Below are 21271 nucleotides of genomic sequence, written 5' to 3'. Positions count from 1 at the left end.
ATGTACTCTATGTGAATATGTAGACCTAAATGTCTGATAGACTTTACATAGTCATGTATCTACATATTGTTGACTAACTATTGTTACTATTGACTATTGTTGACTGTGTGGGAGTAATAAACTGAGCAACATTATGATAATAATAAGGGTATTACTGAAATGAAAACAATTTAGAGTGTCAGAAAGGGAATATCGTATGTAACAACTGGAAATGAATTAAGTCTGAAAAGTCTGTAATGACAAGTTATTATAAAGGTAAGGAAATAGATGTAGACAATGAATTAGTGGATGACAAACGTCTGCTTACTTAAATGAAGCATGTAGTGATTATTAATGATGTCTATACTCCGACTATACACGCAGCCAAGGGCATATAGTATGTAACAACTGGAAATTAATTGAGTCTTAAAAGTCTGTAATGACAAAGTTATTTAAGGGTAAGGATATAGATGTAGACAATGAATTAGTGGTACCATTGTATAACATCTGCCAACTTAAATGAAGCATGTAGTGATTATTAATGATGTCCATACTCCCACTATACACACAGCCATCTCATCACCTTGCAGATAAATTAAAGTCAAGCCTATGAATAGCTCCCGTGACTCATTCAGACTTTGCGTAAACCGTCAGATGAGTGAGAGACCCACCTTTTCCTAAGTCCTCGTGTCCATGCTGTTCTCTCTCCTCATTCAAGCTTAGGCCGTCTTCTTACAGCACCGTACACCTTAATTCCCACGCTCGTTGGATTTATGAACGACCATGACACTTTGTTATTCCCAGCGTCCTCACAAGTGAGGTCCTGGGAGGAGAAATCTCACCCAGATTCCAGTTCTCCAAACAATATGTGTGTGGAACACAGAAAGAGCACAGTAGGAAGAGAGTGAGGGAGAGAGAAAGACAAATAGACAAAAAGACAAAAAAGAGAAGGAGAGAGTAAAAGAAAGACAGAGAGAGAGAGAGTCAAAGACAGATAGGAAAGAAGGGGAGAGAAGAAAAGAAAGGGTGAGAGAAAGAGAGATCTTCCCCGAGTTGGCTGGCACCTCTCACTTCTGTTCCTACGGTCTCCTCTGACTCTGAGCGTGAGTGTGAGTGTGTGTGTGTGTTTGAGGGGGTTAATTTTGGCAGGGTGCAACCACACTCCCTGTCAAGAAGTTTAAAGCCAAACATTTGGCTCAGGCCTGCTCCAGCTTGCTTGATGGAGAGGCCGACTGACCAATGGGATCGAGCTAGAAGTTGTATGGCAGTGGGCTGCTAAATATAATTGACTCTTTATGGTGTGGCTCTGTTTTTTTTCACACATATACACTTAATACACCTCCCCTTATACCAGCACTACCAGCGCAGAACCGTTACACATATGCACTTAATACGCCTTCCCTTGTCCTGCACCCCCACTGCTATGCCGTAAATAAATATTCACACACACACACACACACACACACACACACACACACACGCACACGCACACGCGCGCGCACACACACACAGAGAAACTAATTAACCAAGGCACAGCACATTATACAATTTTAATACTATACCAAACTGTTTATGGCCCGTTGCAGTCAAAATAGCACACATTTTTGTTGTTATCATTGTTTAGTTCGTGAGATTTTAGAAAATCTCTGGATAATCTATACCCTGTGCATTATGGCAAGACCTGCAGTGCAGACGGATCACACTGATGGTGACAACGACCGATGTCATGAGGACTGATGTCTTGCATCAGAAAGATTTCTCTATAAAACCGACATGGCATATAGGCACAGTATTGGCCAGTAGCCAGTCACTCCAAAGCTAACCCAAGCCTAACCTTAACCCCCCTCTGACCTCCGCCAGAAAAAGGAGTCTTGTGTGCCCCTGAGGTGGCAGCTCTCCTCTCGGCCCTCTCTCTCTCTCTCTGTCTCTCCCTCTCTCCATTGGCCGCAGCTGTTCCTGCCTTGGAGGGATTGCTGCCCTCCGCAAATGAGTCCTCCAGGGCGTTTTCAATGTTGATGTGATCTTAAAGCCACCCACCCACCGGATGGTGTTCTGTCGAGGTGAGCTGCTTGTGTTGTGGCCACCTGTCCCCAGTTTTGCCTGCCACCTGTCCCTGCTTTAAGTGATCTGTCTTAGGGAAAAAAGGCATACAGAGTATTTTTGCCTGGGCACTGAATGAAGAACACCATTTCTTACAAGAAAAAGGGTTGATTGGTTTGTCAAAGGTTCTTTTCCACTGCCGGTCTTCTAATAGGCCTACAGATCGACACAGTGCGACTCGGCCGCCACTTTTTGCTTTACGATTGAGCTGTGTCATGACTATTCAAAAAGCAAAAAGTGGCGGCCGAATTACACTGTGTGAAGCTGTAGGCCTACTACAAAAATGGAAAAGAGGCAAAAATGTCCAGGTTTGTGGCAACACTATTTGCTTCATCGGGACGAGCTACAGTACAAATGGGCCGTTAACAGGGCCCAAACCCCAAACCTTAAGAACAAACCCTTTAGGGGCTGCTACTTAAGAGTGTTGTAATGGCTTGGTCGCTAAGCTCGACGGTAGCTCATATCGACACGACACCAAAACTCAAACCATAACCTCTGACCCCTACGGACGCTAGTTTACTGTAGTATGTACTTGTAATGGCTTGGTCAGCTCGAATCGACACGGCAGCAGCAGCAGTGGCGAATGTGTGGACGGAGGTGGTGGTGCATAGGGAATGGGGTCACGGGTATGTATGCAGGCATGTGTATGTATGTGCTGCATGCTTGTGTAGGCCTCATAAACAACAGTACGCTGTTTGTGGCATTGCTTTGTGTGTGCATGTGTGCACGTGTGTGTGTGTGTGTGTGTGTAAGAGAGAGAGAGAGAGAGAGAGAGAGAGAGAGAGAGAGAGAGAGAGAGAGAGAGAGAGAGAGAGAGATGTTTTCATACTACCTCCTTGTGGCCACTTGTAAGTCTGCAAAAAGGTCTGCTGGCAAAAGCAAATCATCCCCTTTTCAAAAAGATAAATTCAATTCAGACAGTCTGTCTTGTCCAATAATTATTTTTTCTTGCAAAAAATCACTTGTACAATGATTTAACCATCGTATAACAGGCTCGAAAGTTAATAAAAATCCCTTGTACTTTTAACCATCGTATAACAGGCTCTCTCTCTCACACACACACACACTCACGTCCTTAATTTAGGAACAAAGTAAGGACATGCATGTATTAATGCTATTAATATAAAATGTAAAAATGTAAAATATAAAAGGTAATATGTTCCACAACAGTTAGTCTTCAATGTTAACACACTGGCTGCTGAACAGTTATCTAATCCTTAAACCAGACTCAAAAAGCAGCTACATAAACAGTCGTAATGCTGCATCCTGAATCTGGCAGGAATGAGCATAAAAGACAGAATAAAGACATTAAAATGAAAGTTGTGAATAAAGCACCAATTTATTTTTCATTCAAAATCCCCATCACACATCATCAAGGTGCATTTGCATAAACTGACAAAAATCTAAAATTGATGATACAATCTGTGCGCTACGGATAACTTTTAATCAACAGTACAAAGCATGAATTATTACAGTCTAACTCAATGAAAGTGGAAATATACATTGTAATAATAAATAAACATCATTGGTCATTACAATATTAATCCTTCTATAACAGTAAACAACATATTATATACAACATATTAACAATATATTAACGTTTTGTGGGTATATAAAAGGAATGGTGCATTGTGGGTTAGATTTCACATGTTATGACACACACCTCAACCTTTTAGATATACTTTTGTAATTAATCTTTCGTTAAAAACATTAACGATGGCAGATGGACAGATTTATACTGAGGTTCCCCATGCCACAACCTCACCAGTTCAAAAGGGCATCCATTTTACAGGCTCGGCAATGTGACACACACACACACACACACACACACACACACACACACACACACACACACACACACACACACACACACACACGCGCACACACACACACACACACACACAGAGAGAGAGACAGACACACAAACACACATACCCACCCACACCCACACCCACAAACACACATACCCACCCGCACCCACACCCATACCCACACACGCACACTAACCCTACCACTAATCGTAAGTTAACCCTAACCCTTGCCCTAGCCCTAGCCCTACCCCTAATCCTAACCCTAGGGAAACTCCCAGTGACTGCCATTCTGATGCAACTACAGAATGCTAAACAGTGCCTGTCCATACCAAACCCATCCCTGACCCTATCTTTCAGTAAAATTGTTTTTGAACTTTTAGTTTTGCCATTAACAACAAAATAGTCAAGAACACATTTCCCTAGTTAGGATGCATCCCACAAATGATCCCTATTCTGCTTTTTCAATACTAGTGAGGCCTTTTCTGACACGTCACATTCCCAAATTACTGATGTGCGCACACATGAGCAAGCAAATGTACACGCAGACACAAACAGACACACAAACACACGCACGCATGGACGCGCACACGCACACACGGACGCACACACACACACACACACACACACACACACACACACACACACACACACACACACACACACACACACACACACACACACACACACACACACACACACACACACACACACACACACACACACACATACCCACCCACACCCATACACACATTCAGACACACAAGCACAAACACACATACCCCACCCGCACCCACACACGCAAACTAACCCCACCACGTATCGTAAGTCAACCCTAACCCTAGCCCTAAACCTAGGGAAACTCCCAGTGACTGCCATTCTGATGCAACTACAGAATGCTAAACTGTGTCCATACCAAACCCATCCCTGACCCTATCTTTCAGTAAAATAGTTATTGCACTTTTTGCCATTAACGCAGATACAAACAGACACACAAACACATGTGAGTGCACACACACAAACACACGCACGCACACACACACACACACACATACACACACACGCACACACACACACACACTTCCTCACTCACTCATGAATACTGGTAAGGAGCAAACAATGTCCCAGGACCCAAAATTAACAATTGGTGACCTCCGCTGACCTTAAAGCAACACTAAGTGTATTTTTCTACAGACATCCTACAAATTGGAAGTGGAATTCTCTCTCTAACAGAATTAGCGAGGAGGCCCGGTTTTTCAAACTTACTTAGTGCGATTATAGCCCATGGAAGATGACGCAGTGAACTCCGAAATGTACTTCACCTGTTGCTCACACAATGATGAACCACTGACGCAAAAACTTTGGAAACATTGAAAAGAAAACTTAGTGTAGGCTACTCCGTGTTGATGTAATGCACTTAATCCCTTTTAGTGACAAAAGCAAGCATGAAAGTCTGAAGCAAAAGTCTGAAAGCAGTAAAAGCCCAACGTTAAAAGGAGCACAGTTTCTGTGTGATCCAGGCGCCTATGGGCGAGTCTTTGGAGTTGAGCGTGTTGTTGCAGGCCTTGAGCACCAGGTACACCGCCTCGGCGATGTTGAGCAGGATGCAGATGCCGGACACGGCCAGCATGAACACGGTGAACACCGTCTTCTCCGTCGGCCTGGAGACGAAGCAGTCCACGGTGTTGGGGCACGGGTACGAGTCACACTTGACCAGGCGGAACATCTTGTAGCCCGGGTAGAGCTTGTAGAAGAGGTACATGAAGGCCGACTCGAACAGCACGCGGAACACAAGGCTGATGATGTACGTCCACCAGAGGGCGCCGGTGATCTTCATCTTCCTGGTCTTGATGGCCTCCAGGTCTTTGGGACTGGAGCGGCCCGACTGGCGGTAGAGGCGCTTGTCGACGTGGCGGCGGTGGGCGATGTGCATGGCCACCAGGAGGGCCGGCGTGGAGACCAGGATGAGCTGCAGGGCCCATAGGCGGATGTGGGAGACGGGGAAGAAGTGGTCGTAGCAGACGCTGTTGCAGCCGGGCTGTTGCGTGTTGCAGGTGAAGTGGGCCTTCTCGTCGCCCCACACGCTCTCGGCCGCCACCACCAGCACCAGCAGCCGGAAGATGAAGAGCACGGAGAGCCAGATGCGGCCGATGCCCGTCGAGTGCCTGTTTACGCCGCTGATCACGGCATAAAAGGACGCCCAGTTCATTTTTGGTTCCAGGTCTGACGGGCAGAGAGAAAGATAACATTTATCAGTAAAATCAGCAAAAATCAGTAAAACAACTTAATATTCAAAAATACCACAGGTTGATCAGACATCACTGCAGCTCAATGGACAAAAAAAAAACTTATGACATGATCAGTTATTAAGTAATACAACTTTACCTTGTGCTTCACACACAAACACTACATGAACACAAAAATTATTTTCACATCAACTTCCAATATTTAACATCTTAGCTTTTGGATTGTATAAGTCAAAATGAATTAACAAAGAAAGAAAGAATTGAAAAAGGCTGGGAAAGGTTAAGAAAGTCAGGAGTATGTAAAGGAGAAGGTGGAAGAGGAGGTGGAGGAGGAGGAGGAGGAAAAGGAGGAGGAGGAGAAGAAAGTAGAGAAGGAGGAGAAGAAGAAGAAGAAGAAGAAGCAGCAGCAGCAGAAGAAGAAGAAGAAGAAGAAGAAGAAGAAGAAGAAGAAGAAGAAGAAGAAGAAGAAAGTGGGATAAATAAACAAACAATTAACTGAAAGAGGTTACCAGGCTCAGGTGGTGTTAGAGGCATGGGCGAGGGCCCAAGCGGAGGGTGACGTGGCCCCGCCGCTGATGGATAGGCATTGGACTAGACCCCCCCAGGCACACACAAGGACAAGACAGACACACAGACACCGGACAGACAGGAGCCCTCTGTGCCGCCCCGGAGGCTGGAGCGGCACCTTAAAAGCAGGGCAACACCGCCTGGCACAGGGGACCATGTGACACGGTCACAGCCAATCAAACGCCGCCGACGAGGAACCTACACATCCTTTGGCAGGGGTGTTAGGGGCGAGCAGCATGTGACCTGCAGGGGTTAGGCAGCGGCGAGCAACAACACAACAAGTGTGGGCTCCCTCCATCAAGGGGCTAATAGTCTCTGAACACACACACGCAGGGAAGGCGACATGGGGGGAGTCACTTGTCCCAGGCCCAGGGAGAGAGGGGGCCCAGAATTGGATCTGCATTAAATTGTATTGACTGGGTTTGAAGCCCTTTCAGATGCCTTTGTCCCGGGCCCAGCCAAAACTGTAAACGGCCCTGCACACACATACGCATGCACACACACATGCGCGCATGCACGCACACACACACACACACACACACACACACACACACACACACACACACACACACACACACACACACACACACACACACACACACACACACAGACACAAGGCGCACTCAGACATACACAAAGACAAAGGAAAGAGGGGATGAAAGAGAGGTGTGGGCTGTATCTGATCTGGGTGGTAATCGGGCTTTGAAGTCCAGGGCATGGATGGATAGATAGATGGATGGGTGGATGTTGACATGCTGCCTAGAAAATCCCTCCTTCTCCATTTCCCATTAAATGTCATGCACATGTTTAAAGGGGCCGCTGGATTTTCATTTCTGTGACAGGGAGTTTCACTCAAGCTATTTATCCCATTTATTTCATTTCAGTGGCTTAGTTTTGTTAACTTAATTTTGATGTCTTTTACACCTAGATGGATAGTATATTCCAAATGTCAGCACAACAGCACTACATTATACTTTTCATAATATCCAACGAATGGTCTTACAATGAAGTTCTTCCTGCAATTTATAGGCCTACATTAAAATATAGTTTTATCCCTGCGTCTATCATGCCTTCTGTACCTTATCTAAGTCAGTTTCTGCAGAGGGTAGAGCCTACATACTTGTATTAATCTAAATGTGAAGCTGAGATGGTCAATAGGAGAAACATGGAAACAGGAATGATGTGGGCCCAAGGAATCCTCTCCAGTGAGAGTCTCCTTTGTGAGAGCTGAATGTGTTATAAATGTGTAACTAATGTGATTCAAGCGGCAGTGAATGTGAGGTGTGAATGTAGAGATGCATGATAAATAATTGAATATCAATATAAATATTTGAATATCAAATGACATGTACCCTTGGTCACAGGGCCTTACTGTATATACATGGGACACGGCACTTTAGACATGCAAACATGAACATGTCAAGATGATGTGACATCAAGTATTATAATATGCCTGTAGTGTAACATGTAAGAAAATACATACATTTTGAGAGCGGCAAAGACAAAAAAACAACTAACAAAAGCTACCTGACATTCAAACCATTTAAAACAGAACAATAAAAGGAGAGAAACACTCTTGTTCCAAGATGTCCCAGACATTAGAGCAGGAATTTCTGACAGAGGCCTACAAAAAAATTGTTCAGAGAACCTGTTAGAAAAATAAAGACATCAGGCCATAAACATTTTGCTAGTGGAAAAAAAGCATTTTTTTACCTTTAGATGTAATGATCCAAAACCCAGTCGGCTACAATGGAGTTAACATCGGAAGAGAAGGGGGTACTTTTCACCAGGATGCCCGTGCACACCAGAGCACCATGACTTTGCATTGCTAATGACGTCCCCTCACACTAGCCTCTGTCCAGCACGGCTCTGGTGCAGTCATATGGCCTTATGGCGCTCATCTCCATACAATGGCAGCTTGTTAGGCCACACTGCCGACCCAACAAGCCTCTTTAGAATTCCCACCCAGTTCGCCCGCCTGCCTGGGCTGCCGCGGTTCCGCCTACCCTCTCCGCAGTGGAGCTGAGACTCTATGGCCTCTGACGCACCACAAACTCCGGCCATCCGCACACGCACAGCCTTTTGACGCAAGATAACATTTTTCTTTAATTGCAAAAAAGAAAGGTCTTTGGCACAGGCTTGTGCATGTGTGTGTGTCACTGTGCATGGGTGGGTGTCTCCCTGTGTGTATGTGTCAAAGGGGGTCTGCAAGAATTTGTGTAACTGTGCGCGCCTGTGTGTGTGTGTGTGTGTGTGTGTGTGTGTGTGTGTGTGTGTGTGTGTGTGTGTGTCAATGTGTGTGTGTGTGTGTGTGTGTGTGTGTGCGTGTGTGTGTGAACTTAACTTGAGAGGAGATCTTTTGGCCTGCAGTTATTTGGCTTATGAGTGACATCTATGTCTCTTGACTGTGGACATCCAAAAGATTAGTTAGATGTGATATGATTTTAGCCTACTATTGAATGTTTATTGTTGTTGCTTCACACATAGAGTAAGTTCTACTGTTATTATTCATAAACATCCACATTATTATAGACAACCTGAACTAATTAGGCCCACTGAAGAAAGATTGAGGACATGCTACACACAACACAATTAATAAAACACAGTTTTACTTAATAAAGTACGCTATACCTAGGTCTGGTTTAGCCCACTTGGGCCCTATCCCACTGATTTAAACTTGTATTCCTGTGTAGTAGGCTATGCATAATAAATGTGTGGCAGGTTGCATGTTGGCTTTTGACCCTGCCCTCCTCGATGGGAAATGAGACCAACCTCTGTTCAGCTACTTAGCTTACCTTTGTATCATTTCTAGCCATTCATTGGACGTGCACGACTTTAATTCTTATGAATAACTGCAAACATTACACTCTAAGACTATTTACCGGTACTATTGTGTATTATTGTGTGTTTAGGCTATGCCACTGATAAACATGCCCCACTGATGTCACCCTCTTGCGGTTCACGGATCTGTCTGTCACTCAGCGGAAAACAAACCACACCCCTGCTGGATTAGGAACTGTGGGAAAAGATGGCAGCTTCCTGTCCACACTGCAGGCTAATTTTCCTCTGAGGACAAAGCTAAAACTATTTGTATGAACGTCAACTAGTCATTTATTTTGTTCCAACTCGGCGAAACTTGAAGTAAAGGGTTGAAAATGGAAAAGAGTGGGAGCGTCGACAGTTTGGGTTCCAAACAATCATCCTCTAGGCAGCCGAGTGTTGACTCACTATCCAGGTGGGGTTTAACAAAATTAGTTGCCAGCTAGCCAGGCTAGCAGAAGTTGAGTGGAAACATTAATATCAGTTAAAATGTGTTTGTGTATACAAACATACATAGAAGTTTTAACCAGCATTAATCTTATCTTAGTTTTGCTACGCAGTGTTGTATAATTAGGTCTTGATTAGGCCGCCTTAATCCCTTGTAGGCTACGAGTGGTTCTATTATTGTTTTCCAATCGTAGGAATAGCTAGCTCTCTAAATCTAGCAGTGAATAAACATTATATTTTGACTGCTTCGAACTGTGCATGCCCACGCCTCTGAAATGAACCCGACCTGTAATAGACTAACTACTCTTTGGGCGTTTTGTTTACCAAAACTTTACGACTCCTTTCAGTTCCTCAACGTCACGGTCTGACCGGTCCTCTCAGGCAAAGGCTCCTTCAGCTGTATCCTCGGATTCTGTTTCGGTACCTGGCTCCCCCTTGTCTCCCGAACTTCGGGTAACAACCATTTCCTGCATTTTCCAGTTGACACATCACAGGTTTGATCATCTAACTGTGCTGTAATTTCTTCTCTCCACACCTTAGTCCAACATTACAAGAAGCAAGCCAGTCACCAAGGTCTTCAGAGATGCTTTCAAGGAGGATCCACAGTTGTTGAGCAAGGAGACAGTACAAGAGACAGGTAGTCTACACCTAAAGTAGCCTAGTAATTGGGATTGAATGACATGCTGAACAGAGGGTCAGAACTTAATCTGTTGGACTGGGTTGATTTTGGATGTCTAATCTACACAATATGCTTCTCTAAAACTTTTCTTGTTTACCTGTGTCTAAATATTTCAGCCAAAGACGTCACCTACATTTGTCCTTATATTGGAGCACTGAGAGGGACCTTGACTGTCACAAACTATCGACTGTTTTTCAAAAATATTGACCGGGTAAGTGTCTCTGCTCGTAAAATCACATAGGTTGTTAGTTTCTGAGTCTTCTATTGACATTGCAGTTGACGTGCATATTAACGATAGGAGGCAGGCGTGGTGTTGGACATACCTCTTGGAGTTCTGAGCCGCGTGGAGAAGATTGGGGGTGCTTCAAGTCGTGGGGATGTGTCCTACGGCATCGTCTGTAAGGTAAGAAGAGAGAGTAATGTATTTAAAGCAACTTGTTCATGAAGATAATAGGAAGTGACGCTACTAAACTGTCATTTTTGTCTTCCTTCAGGATATCAGAAATCTGCGCTTTGTACATAAACAGCCTGACGATACTCTAAAGAAGTCAATCTTCGAGAACCTCATGAAATATGCCTTCCCTGTCTCCAATGGAATGGTAAAGAAATCTTCAAATGTGCATTATTATACTCGTTTGTATTGGGTGGTTTGTGAGTGTGGTGTGTGTGTGTCTGTCTGTCTGTCTGTGTGTCTGTCTGTCTGTGTGTGTGTCTGTGTGACTTGTCAGCTTCTGTCTGGTTTTCACGTGCTTCTTTACGTGTATGTGTGTGTTCCCTCTGTGCCTCTTAGCCGCTCTTTGCCTGCGAGTATGACCAGGTTTTCCCTGAGAATGGATGGAAGGTGTATGACGCCCAGGCTGAGTATAAGCGGCAGGTGAGAGACTTAACGCTAGGTTTGTTTTCATTTTTTCAAACGTATTCATAATGTGTCCAGGTCATGTCAGTGGTTCATTAACTTGTAAGAGGGGGAAAGGGCTTAATTCACTTGGACAACCTCCATGCTCTGTGACCACACTAACCAACTTTAGTCTAACAGAGCGTCTCTCTGATCTGAAGAGACACAATTTTGCTACCAGCTTGTGGGGCAAACGAAGACAAAAAGTTAATAGTTCTGCTTTGCTTTAACACTCTAAAAGAAGGATGTTACGCGTCAACTTCACGCCAATTGTGGGAAGTGATGGTTTTTTTTTGCAATCCACTTCCTTTCTACTGCTGCTTGCCTTGTACATGAAGTGTATGCTGGGAAGGGTGACTAGGGGGAGGGGATAGATGTTATGATCTATGTACTGTATGTGTTTATGTTTTGTGGAATACATTTTATGTCTATATGTTTTATACAATAAGCATGACAATGAAGACTATTCTATTCTACTAGGGGTTGCCCAATGAGAGCTGGAGGATGTCCAAGGTGAACGACCACTATGAGCTGTGTGACACATACCCGTCCACGCTGGTTGTGCCTGTGACCATGCCTGACGAGGAGTTGAAGAGAGTGGCTGCCTTCAGAGTCAAGGGACGCCTTCCTGTGAGTCGCATGTCCATATTGTTATGCTTTTTTTCCTGAATTTCTTCAAACACACTCTTATTCCTTAGCTTTGCTTAAGACAGTACTTGTCTCAATCAATAAATAATATGAATAGTAAGTGGCGGAAATGATTGAAAGACAATGTGGAAATGACAGATATCTTAAAGCTTATCTCTGCGTCCCCTGCGGCCCTGCAGGTGTTGTCGTGGATCCACCCGGAGAGCCAGGCCACCATCACCCGCTGCAGCCAGCCCATGGTGGGCAACAACGGCAAGCGCAGCAAGGAGGACGAGAAGATGCTGCAGGCCATCATGGACGCCAACGCCCAGTCACACAAGCTCTTCATATTCGACGCCAGGCCCAGCGTCAACGCGGCAGCCAACAAGGCAAGTTGGCCAATTTACACAATGCCACACCCACTGCTAATAATACACTTTTTAAAAGCATTTTTGGTCTTTTTCAACTTTATTGTTGATAGGACAGTCACGGCAGGGCCATAATGCACTTGATATAGTGTGTTTAATACATTGTAGTCCCACAAGCTCTTCATATTCGATGCCAGGCCCAGCATCAACGCAGCCGCAATAAGGCAAGTTGGCCAATTTACAGTCTATGTTGATGATGTCAGACCTGGCTGTATCACTTCAAAATAACTAATGGTACTATTTTTAAGGTTGTCATATTCAGTGCTTGACATGGAATGACCCTTTAGCAAGTGCTTAATATTCGATTCCAGGCTGCTTGGAAGGCAAGTTAAATCAGCAGCAGTAGTTATTTTGCACATTGAAACTGGTGAAGGGCCATCCAGAAGGGCAGAAGATAGGGCTGGGGATATTCAAAGCAACAACTGGAATGTTAATTGACAGTATATTGCCTCATTTTAAATGAAATGTACTAATGAGCTGATGCATTTGGCTAATGAATTTTCTCATCATGTCACAAGTTAACATCATATTACAAAGTTGACGCTTCCATTTACCGTATGTGGAAAATTGGGACTTCTATTAAGCTGCAGATATGCAGACTAAGAAAATCAGTACAGATGTATTCTGTATTCTATTGTGATGACAAAACCATGGCTGACAGTTTATTATTGTGTTCTGCAGATGAAGGGTGGTGGTTTCGAGAGTGAGGACGCCTATCAGAATGCAGAGCTGGTGTTTCTGGACATCCACAATCTCCACGTGATGCGGGAATCGCTACGGAAACTTAAGGAGGTGGTGTATCCAAACATTGAGGATTCTCATTGGCTGTCCAACTTGGAGTCAACCCACTGGCTAGAACATATCAAGGTAAGAATGTCACTAAAAGGCAGAAATGCCACTCCATATCAATACTGTTTTGAATGGTAACCAGAGCATCTGTATTATGTAGTAGCATGGGAAGAGAATGACAGTCAGTCTTCTTTTCTGGATAAATGCAGAGGCACCTAGGGCACACATTATATTTGTGGATTTCTAAATATACACGTAAAGGAAGTCGTTTAAATTGAAGTTTGATTTTCACAGAACAGCTCACCTCGATGGTTGTTGTGTTACATGTGAAATAATTAGAAGAATGTACAGCAAATTATAAAAAGTACTTACGGTATAATGTACATGACCAACTAACGGTAATTGGTCATGACATGGTCATGGTAACCGATTCTCGCTCTTTGTCTTTGTGACGGGTACTCTAGTCCATCTTGGCGGGCGCCTTGCGGATCGCCGACAAGGTGGAGTCTGGCAAGACGTCGGTGGTGGTGCACTGCAGCGACGGCTGGGACCGCACGGCGCAGCTGACCTCGCTGGCCATGCTGATGCTGGACGCCCACTACCGCACCATCCGGGGCTTCCAGGTGCTGCTGGAGAAGGAGTGGCTCAGCTTCGGACACCGCTTCCAGCTGGTAGGAGCACCGCTGTTGTCTCTGTGCTGTGTTGATAATGATGATATTCATGCATCTGTTTTGTATAACGCTTTTCATGGTATTTAAAGACGCTTATTATATGGTTGTGACGTCATCGGTCGAATGCTCCATTCATTTCAACGGGGCTCCCCAACGTTCGCACGTCTGTTATTTTTCGATAACGGACGGGTTGGTCTATAACAGACCGCTGTCAATGGCAACAAGACTTTTCACTGCTAAAGCGACTTTTCAACAAGACTCTAATCAGCTGCTGTGATAGACAACACCTGTTGTCCTGGCTACCTAGCTGTTGCCTAGCGGTGTTCCACAACGGCACTGTTTTGTTTTGCGCAGCAACAATCTTAACATTAAATAGGCCTAAAGAAATGTCCCCGCCATGTGTGAATCATTTAAGTATATCCATATAATAAGCGGGTTAACTTTCGGCGAGTCGGTCGCTTTGTGGAATAGCAGCACTTCAGAGAGAACAAGACCCCTCCGCTCCGCGTCGGGGTCTAAAGATTCTCTCTGTCGTGCTGCTATTCCACGGTAGCGACCTTCTCGCCGAACGTTAACCCTTACTTAACAGACGCTTAGCGCACAACACACAATAACACACATACATGCACACACAGCATGTACAGGTCACTCACACTCATCATATATATTTTTTCTGCACATGTTTTTAATGTTATAGTATGTATGTTTTAAGATAGCATATACACGTAATTGTATACTGTATACTGGATATTTTGTATAACTGTATAGTCTAGGTGACTCTTATATATTTTAGAATAGCTAGCCTAACCAGGGACTGAGGTTGCGAATTAGCTATCTAGCTACAAACCTTTTGTGTAGGTACTCACATCTGCGAGCTATGTCATGGCCTTGCCAAGTCATGTTTGTAATAATGTGCAATGCATTGTCCCTGACAAATAAACTACAAATAAATAAATAAATAAACACACACACACACAAACACCGGTGAGTTGTAAAACTCCTAATAGAAGAGACAGACCTGCACATTTATCTTTTAATCAATACAAAGCTCCAGGTCATGGGATGAAGTTGTTGGCAACTGAAGCTTCACTTTCTCACTCATTAGAGGTAGAGCTGGTTAGGACATTGGTAAATTACAGTGTCGCAACAATGCTGCGTTCATACAAGCACTGTTTCAGACACAATCACAAAAAGGTTTGTTGTGAAATTAACGTTTTCCCCCTTTGTGCCTCGTGTGTCATGCAGAGGATTGGCCATGGAGACAAGAACCACACAGATGCAGACCGCTCTCCTGTCTTCCTGCAGTTCATTGACTGTGTTTGGCAAATGACTCGACAGGTAAGCAGAAGCTTTTACACAGCCCATATGCTATGGATTTCAGCCCAGTTTGGACTTGGAATTGAAATCCAGTCCACTTGAAGTGATCTGATTGTTATTGTGACATTTTTGTAAAAAAAAATAATGGAGATTATTATTGCATTTCATTTTTTTGTATAGTAATATCAATCGAAGTTTAATTCCATGAATATAATCTGAAAACTTGTATAAGTGTTGTAAATGATGTAAATTTACTTCTGTTTAGTTTCCAGCAGCATTTGAGTTCAACGAGTCCTTCCTCATCACAATCCTGGACCATCTCTACAGCTGTTTGTTTGGCACATTTATGTGTAACAGTGAGCAGCAACGACTCAAAGAGGTTTGTAACGAGCATGTGGTTTACTTTTAGGTTTTATTGAAAATAGTGTCATGGTTATACTTGATAGGTCTCAATGTTTATACAATGATAGCCATATGTTATGCATGTTTATGTAATGACACCTGCCTAAATCTTGTCACTTTATTGACAACTTCTGCATTTTTTTTCAGGAATTACCAAAGAAGACTGTGTCACTGTGGTCTTTTATCAACAGCCAGCTTGAGGAGTTCTCTAACCCTCTGTATGTGAACTACTCCTCCCATGTCCTGTTTCCTGTAGTCAGCATGCGCCACCTAGAGCTCTGGGTAGGGTACTACATCCGCTGGAACCCTCGCATGAGGCCACAGGTCAGTTTGTGTGATTAAATACTGCTTGGGGTTGCTTGTTAATGGTCACTTTTTACATTACATAACATAACACTTAGCTGACGCTGCTAAGAGAAAGCCCAAAATATCAGTATTTACAAGATAAAATATCAATGAAGCCTGAATAGCCAGCAAGGCCACTGACAACCCCCCCCCCCCCATCCCCCACCACCATATCTGCGACTGAACATTCCACCTGCACTACTATACTTGTGACTGAACTTTCAACCTGCACTAACTCAAAACATGCACGCACACACACACACACACACACACACACACACACACACACACACACACACACACACACACACACACACACACACACACACACACACACACACACACACACACACAGACACACACAAGCACACTGCACTTTCTGCACTAAACCCAAACATACACACACTGACACACACACACACACACACACACACACACACACACACACACACACACACACACACACACACGAACACACACACAAGACGCACACCGCACCTTCTACCTGCACTAAACACATACACACACATACACACACACACACACACACACACACTGCTGCTGGTGTACTTGACAGACCTTTTTTTAATATTTATTTTCTTCAAAATGCTACTATTACCATGTCAGAACGCTATAAAGGACTTTTTTTAGGAAAAGCGCAAAAGCACAACAAATACCTCTTAATGTATGTCCTCTACAAGTCTTCTGTTGTCCAGTCTTGCACTTTAAATGTCTGTATGAGCACTGTCTATGTCCATACTGTCTTAAGTCCATGTATAAGTACTGTCTATGTCTATACTGTCTATGTCCTTACCTAGATTAGTCTATGTCTGTATGGGAAAGCAAGAAATGTAATTTCAAATTCTTTGTATGACCAGTGCATGTAAAGAAATTGACAATAAAACCTACTTGACTTGACTTGACTCAATGTCACACCTTCAACCTTCATAGTGCAGACGTGAAGGAATCCACTGTTCAAGCCAAATTCTGAGAAAGAAGGAATACTACAAATGCAAAACACTCATCAGCAGTAAGAATCTGAATGCCATATTGAAATGTAATAGAATGTTACCAAAAAAAAGTTCTGCAATACAATGTTATGGACTGATGAGACCAAGATTGAGCTACCAATGTCATAGAGAGGTGTAGTATGGCGAAAGAAAGGAACTTGATTTTTTCCCTGCAAATTTCAACATGGCTTTCAGATTCCTACTGCTGCTGCTCTTGCATAATACTTTCACCCCTGCACTATGGAGGTCATTGGTGATGTGATGTACTGATGTTTTTGGTTTTTCTTTCAAGCTCTCACAATATTTCTGCCAGCTGTTTTTCTTGATCAACCTCCTCAATGGTTTTGGTTCAGTACACCAGTAGTTTCATTCATTTACAATACATGTCAAATTGTTATACTTGCTGTGCCCAGTGTTTGTAAGACTGTTCTGATTGATATTCCTTCTTTTCTCGACTACAAAATTGATTGTTGTTTTCCCATAGACAGTTCTCTGAACTTCATGTTTGTACATATTATTCGATAAGAAATACAATATTTCTAAACCCATGCCAAAAAGTATAGAAGTCATGCAGAGGTGTTTGATGTTTGAAAAAGCAACCTTAAATTCTATAACTGCCAATAAGAAACGGCTATTAGTCACCAGTTCCAATACTTTTGCTCATCTGAAAAAAAAAAAGTGTGGATTCAAACAAAGGGTGTTATGCCCTGAATTGTTTCACATATCACACATTATTTAGTTGGAAATAAAAACCGACAGGCTGAATTCTTGTCTCATATGCATATTTTAGTCTTAAACTCAGCAAAAACAAGGTAATATGCCTTGCTGTTTCAAAACTTTTTGGAGGGGACTGTATTGAAAAAGCACATAAAATAAGATTATAACACAAGAGATCCTATCCCACACATTACACCTCACAATTTTGTTTGTAATGCATAACTGTCTTACAACAATAACACATTCACAGAAATTCTGCCTTTTCATTTCTCACTCATCACTTTACCCTGGTGTGTGTGTGTGTGTGTGCGTGTGCGTGTGTGTGTGTGTGTGTGTGTGTGTGTGTGTGTGTGTGTGTGTGTGTGTGTGTGTGTGTGTGTGTGTGTGTGTGTGTGTGTGTGTGTGTGTGTGCGCGCGTGTGCGTGTGTCTGTCTGTCTGTCTGTCTGTCCGTCAGGAGCCTCTGCACCAACGCTACAAAGAGCTGCTGGCAAAGCGTGCTGAGCTCCAGAAGAGAGTGGAGGAGCTGCAGCGAGAGGTGTCCAGCCGCGCGGCCTCCTCTTCCTCGGAGAGGGCCGGCTCCCCCACGCGCTCCATCACACCCGTGCAGACCTTCGTCTGACTGGACAGGTGCCTCACAGAGAGACAGAGAAATATGGAGGAGGGATAGAGAGAGCTAGAAAGAGAGAGAGAGCTAGAAGAGGTTTCATCCACGAGACCCTGAGGGGCCCACAAGCATGGCTGCTTTTACATACAGCACAACGTTTGGGCCACAGGGCCCACGGCTGACTACATGCCATAAATTGCCTTGGTCCCGCCATATGCTGTCAGTAAAGTGCAGCACCACTAAGACTTTTAACATGGAGAGATCCTAGCAGCAAGTTTTCATTTCCGCTAACTAGTTTCTAGGTGGCTACTTGGTTCATTGTAGATGCAGGCTACTAATGAAACTAGGTGTGAATTAAGTTTACGTTTAAAATACTAATGCACTTGTTCAGTGTTTGTTTTACGTTTGATATATTAAGAAACAAGGGCACAGAGAAAAATGCCATAGTTCAAGTGAAATGATCTCGAAAGGTTTTGCAAAAAATCGTACAATGCCAGGAAAGATGATGTCCAAATGTGCTTCCGACTGTACTGGATTTATCAAGATGGTTCTTTGTAAATGAAAGACTACGCTACTGTTCCTCCTGGTTACTTGAGGGTTTCCTGTTTTAAGAAGACATCAAAAAGTGTTGGTATCAGAGCATGCAGGACTCTCATACAGGAGTTTACTGGGATAGTATAGAGTTTAAATAGGTCATCAGTCTGTGTTTGTAATAGGTATTGTTGAAATACGTCAGAAAATGTTAACTTTATTTAACCGGCAGGAAAATGGATCAGCTTTACTTGGTTCATCAGCTTTATGATAATGTACTAGGAAAACAGATGAGTGTGTGTTTGTGTGCTTATGTACATGTACGTATGTACAGAATGCATGTATGAATGTGTAAGTAAGAAGCTTGAGCCAGAGTGTGCTTTAGAATGATTTTAACCCCCAAGAGACCTACTGCTAAAAACTGTAAGCAAGTCCATATACATTCCTATAGTTACCATATACATGGCTGCATGGGGCGGGAAGATCTTAGCGGTGTAGCCTTGTCCATAGAACCCAGCTATTAGCAATAGTCCACCTAATATGCCCCATAGCATCCATAGCCCACTTAATATGCCACAGAATTTCTCTCCCAGTGCAGACGATCATATCACTAATGCTGGACTAGAACCATGCAAAACAAAAAAAATGAGAACAAGTACTACTATAACGTATTACTGTATATATGCAGGATTTGAGAATTTCCATTGTGTTATTCACTATGATGTCCTTAATGCACAAGCTGAACTCTATAGAAGGGTATCAGGGAGGACGACTCTGAGGGTAGTTACATGCACAGAGTATTTCGGTTTCAAACGGATTATTTTCAGTATTCAGTTTCAAACAAGTTTCAAAATATTCCGATTACATGTGTGGAACAGTGTTCTGCAAATGGAATATTCCCGAAATACTGTACAGACACATTCGAAATGATTAAGGAGTGTACACGACTCGAACGAAAAAATGAATACTGACACCATTCTGTTTAAAATCTAAATATTCCTCACATGTGGCCTAACTGTGTTCATCATTGTCTCAGTCACGTCTCATATTAGTACTTAAGATGTGCTCGCTTTTCCAAGCACATCCATCTTATTAACCAAACCCATGCTGCATTTTATTCCACATAATACATACCTGGCCATTTCAGTGGGCTTTCTTGTCAATACTGTAGCATTCCATTACGATACATGAATGAGGCCCATCAGGTGACAAACTGTACCAGTGTATTCAACACTCCATTGTGAATAAAATATATGCATATCACTCAACATTTGTTCGACTTTATTTTGTATAAATGATAGGAGTTGGAAAAAAAAGCATTTGGTCTGTGCGGTCCCCTGATTGTATTGTATTGTATTGTCCCTTGGTGTCTATTCTATTTACTGCCATTGGTGCGGTCACATGTAATGCAAAGTTGGATTTCAATATGATTATTCAAACACTCTGGTTAGGTTCATGCATTGTCGTCCCTACAAACCTCTGCTGAACTGTCACAGGACCAACATGTTCAGATGCGTTCATAGGACAAAATAAGTCTAATTAGCATGCAGTAATGATTTTATATTACATACATATACATAGATCTTAATCCCATGGTTCCTAAGACATGCTCTCATCTTAGCCAGCCAATTAAACACTTCTGCATTCATATGTGAACTGTTTTTTTTCTTTACTTGCCAATATCCAGAGTGAGGTCGTCTTGCAGCCTGTATGACAGATGCCCTGTATACATGTGTATCGTCCTGATGATGGGGCAGCTGTGTTGTGGTGTGCAGGGAGTTGTGTCACACAGTAGTAAAGACAGTCACAGCTCCGAGGGTCATGGGCTGGCTGCCCTCTGCCCTCGCTGATGGACATTTCCGACCCCTGGCCACCAGTACAAAAGAGATCGAAGACTGCTCTTTAGTGTAGCTTTGCTCTCTTGGCCTGATGATGACCTCAGGACATGTTCATGGAGCATCATGACAAGGATGAGCTGACTCAAGAACAGATTTTTTTTCTCCTTCAAAACTCAAAACAATGATGAATGTACCCAATTTGGAAATGAGCTACAGGCATGCAGGATCATAATAATAATACTAATAATAATAATATTTTAATGCTGATGTGTGGTAGCTCCCCTATTACTTCTACAAGTATCTGCTGTTATGTGCAGTATTCATGATTTTTAAAGATTTGAGGTGTGTGTGGCAGCTGGCAGGGTTCTGTTCAGCTTCTCCCTCGGGACCTCTGCCCCCTTGGGCCCTGCTAGGCCGCCTATCCATTAATCCACGCCTGTCTGGCGTCCC

General features: G+C 43.3%; 3 protein-coding genes across 4 annotated transcripts in view; 1 reads left to right on the top strand and 2 right to left on the bottom strand.

The window, feature by feature from the left end:
* The window catches only part of gja2 (gap junction protein, alpha 2), a 3451-nt gene extending 2640 nt beyond the window's left edge, over positions 1 to 811 (bottom strand). Inside the window, exon 1 of the mRNA XM_063203860.1 lies at positions 651 to 811. The gene's annotated coding sequence lies outside the window, so the exon portion shown is untranslated. The remainder of the gene's footprint in view (positions 1 to 650) is intronic.
* A 4470-nt stretch (positions 812 to 5281) lies between these two features.
* Positions 5282 to 6758, bottom strand: gjb1a (gap junction protein beta 1a). The gene is made up of 2 exons (XM_063203858.1): positions 6643 to 6758; positions 5282 to 6110 (listed from the first exon to the last, which is right to left on the bottom strand). The coding sequence occupies exons 1-2, from the start codon at positions 6665 to 6667 to the stop codon at positions 5377 to 5379; spliced, it is 759 nt and encodes a 252-aa protein (XP_063059928.1). The 5' UTR covers positions 6668 to 6758; the 3' UTR covers positions 5282 to 5376.
* Positions 6759 to 9734: 2976 nt separating this feature from the next.
* Positions 9735 to 20251, top strand: mtmr2 (myotubularin related protein 2). Of its 2 annotated transcripts, none has more exons than XM_063203857.1 (15): positions 9735 to 9935; positions 10315 to 10387; positions 10508 to 10604; positions 10763 to 10857; positions 10945 to 11049; positions 11141 to 11245; positions 11437 to 11520; positions 12022 to 12171; positions 12369 to 12557; positions 13278 to 13463; positions 13850 to 14056; positions 15302 to 15394; positions 15639 to 15752; positions 15923 to 16099; positions 18303 to 20251. In XM_063203857.1, exons 1-15 carry the CDS (start codon positions 9856 to 9858, stop codon positions 18465 to 18467), a joined length of 1920 nt encoding a protein of 639 aa, XP_063059927.1. In that variant the 5' UTR covers positions 9735 to 9855; the 3' UTR covers positions 18468 to 20251. The 2 variants fall into 2 exon arrangements, with proteins under 2 accessions (XP_063059927.1, XP_063059926.1); XM_063203856.1 differs by having other exon boundaries at positions 10315 to 10420.
* Positions 20252 to 21271: the final 1020 nt, after the last annotated feature.

The sequence above is a fragment of the Engraulis encrasicolus genome, chromosome 7, assembly GCF_034702125.1.
Source record: "Engraulis encrasicolus isolate BLACKSEA-1 chromosome 7, IST_EnEncr_1.0, whole genome shotgun sequence".
Classification (NCBI taxonomy): domain Eukaryota; kingdom Metazoa; phylum Chordata; class Actinopteri; order Clupeiformes; family Engraulidae; genus Engraulis; species Engraulis encrasicolus.
The sequence above is the reverse complement of the archived record's forward strand: the minus strand, read 5'-3'. Positions and strand labels throughout refer to the sequence as shown.

Coding starts and splice junctions, on each gene's coding strand:
- gjb1a (XM_063203858.1), bottom strand. CDS start 6,667: ATGCCTCTAACACCACCTGAGCCTG. Junction 6,111..6,642: donor TCTAACACCACCTGAGCCTG/GTAACCTCTTTC, acceptor TCTGCCCGTCAG/ACCTGGAACCAAAAATGAAC.
- mtmr2 (XM_063203856.1), top strand. CDS start 9,856: ATGGAAAAGAGTGGGAGCGTCGACAGTTTGGGTTCCAAACAATCATCC. Junction 11,521..12,021: donor AGGCTGAGTATAAGCGGCAG/GTGAGAGACTTA, acceptor CTATTCTACTAG/GGGTTGCCCAATGAGAGCTG. Junction 15,753..15,922: donor AGCAGCAACGACTCAAAGAG/GTTTGTAACGAG, acceptor ATTTTTTTTCAG/GAATTACCAAAGAAGACTGT.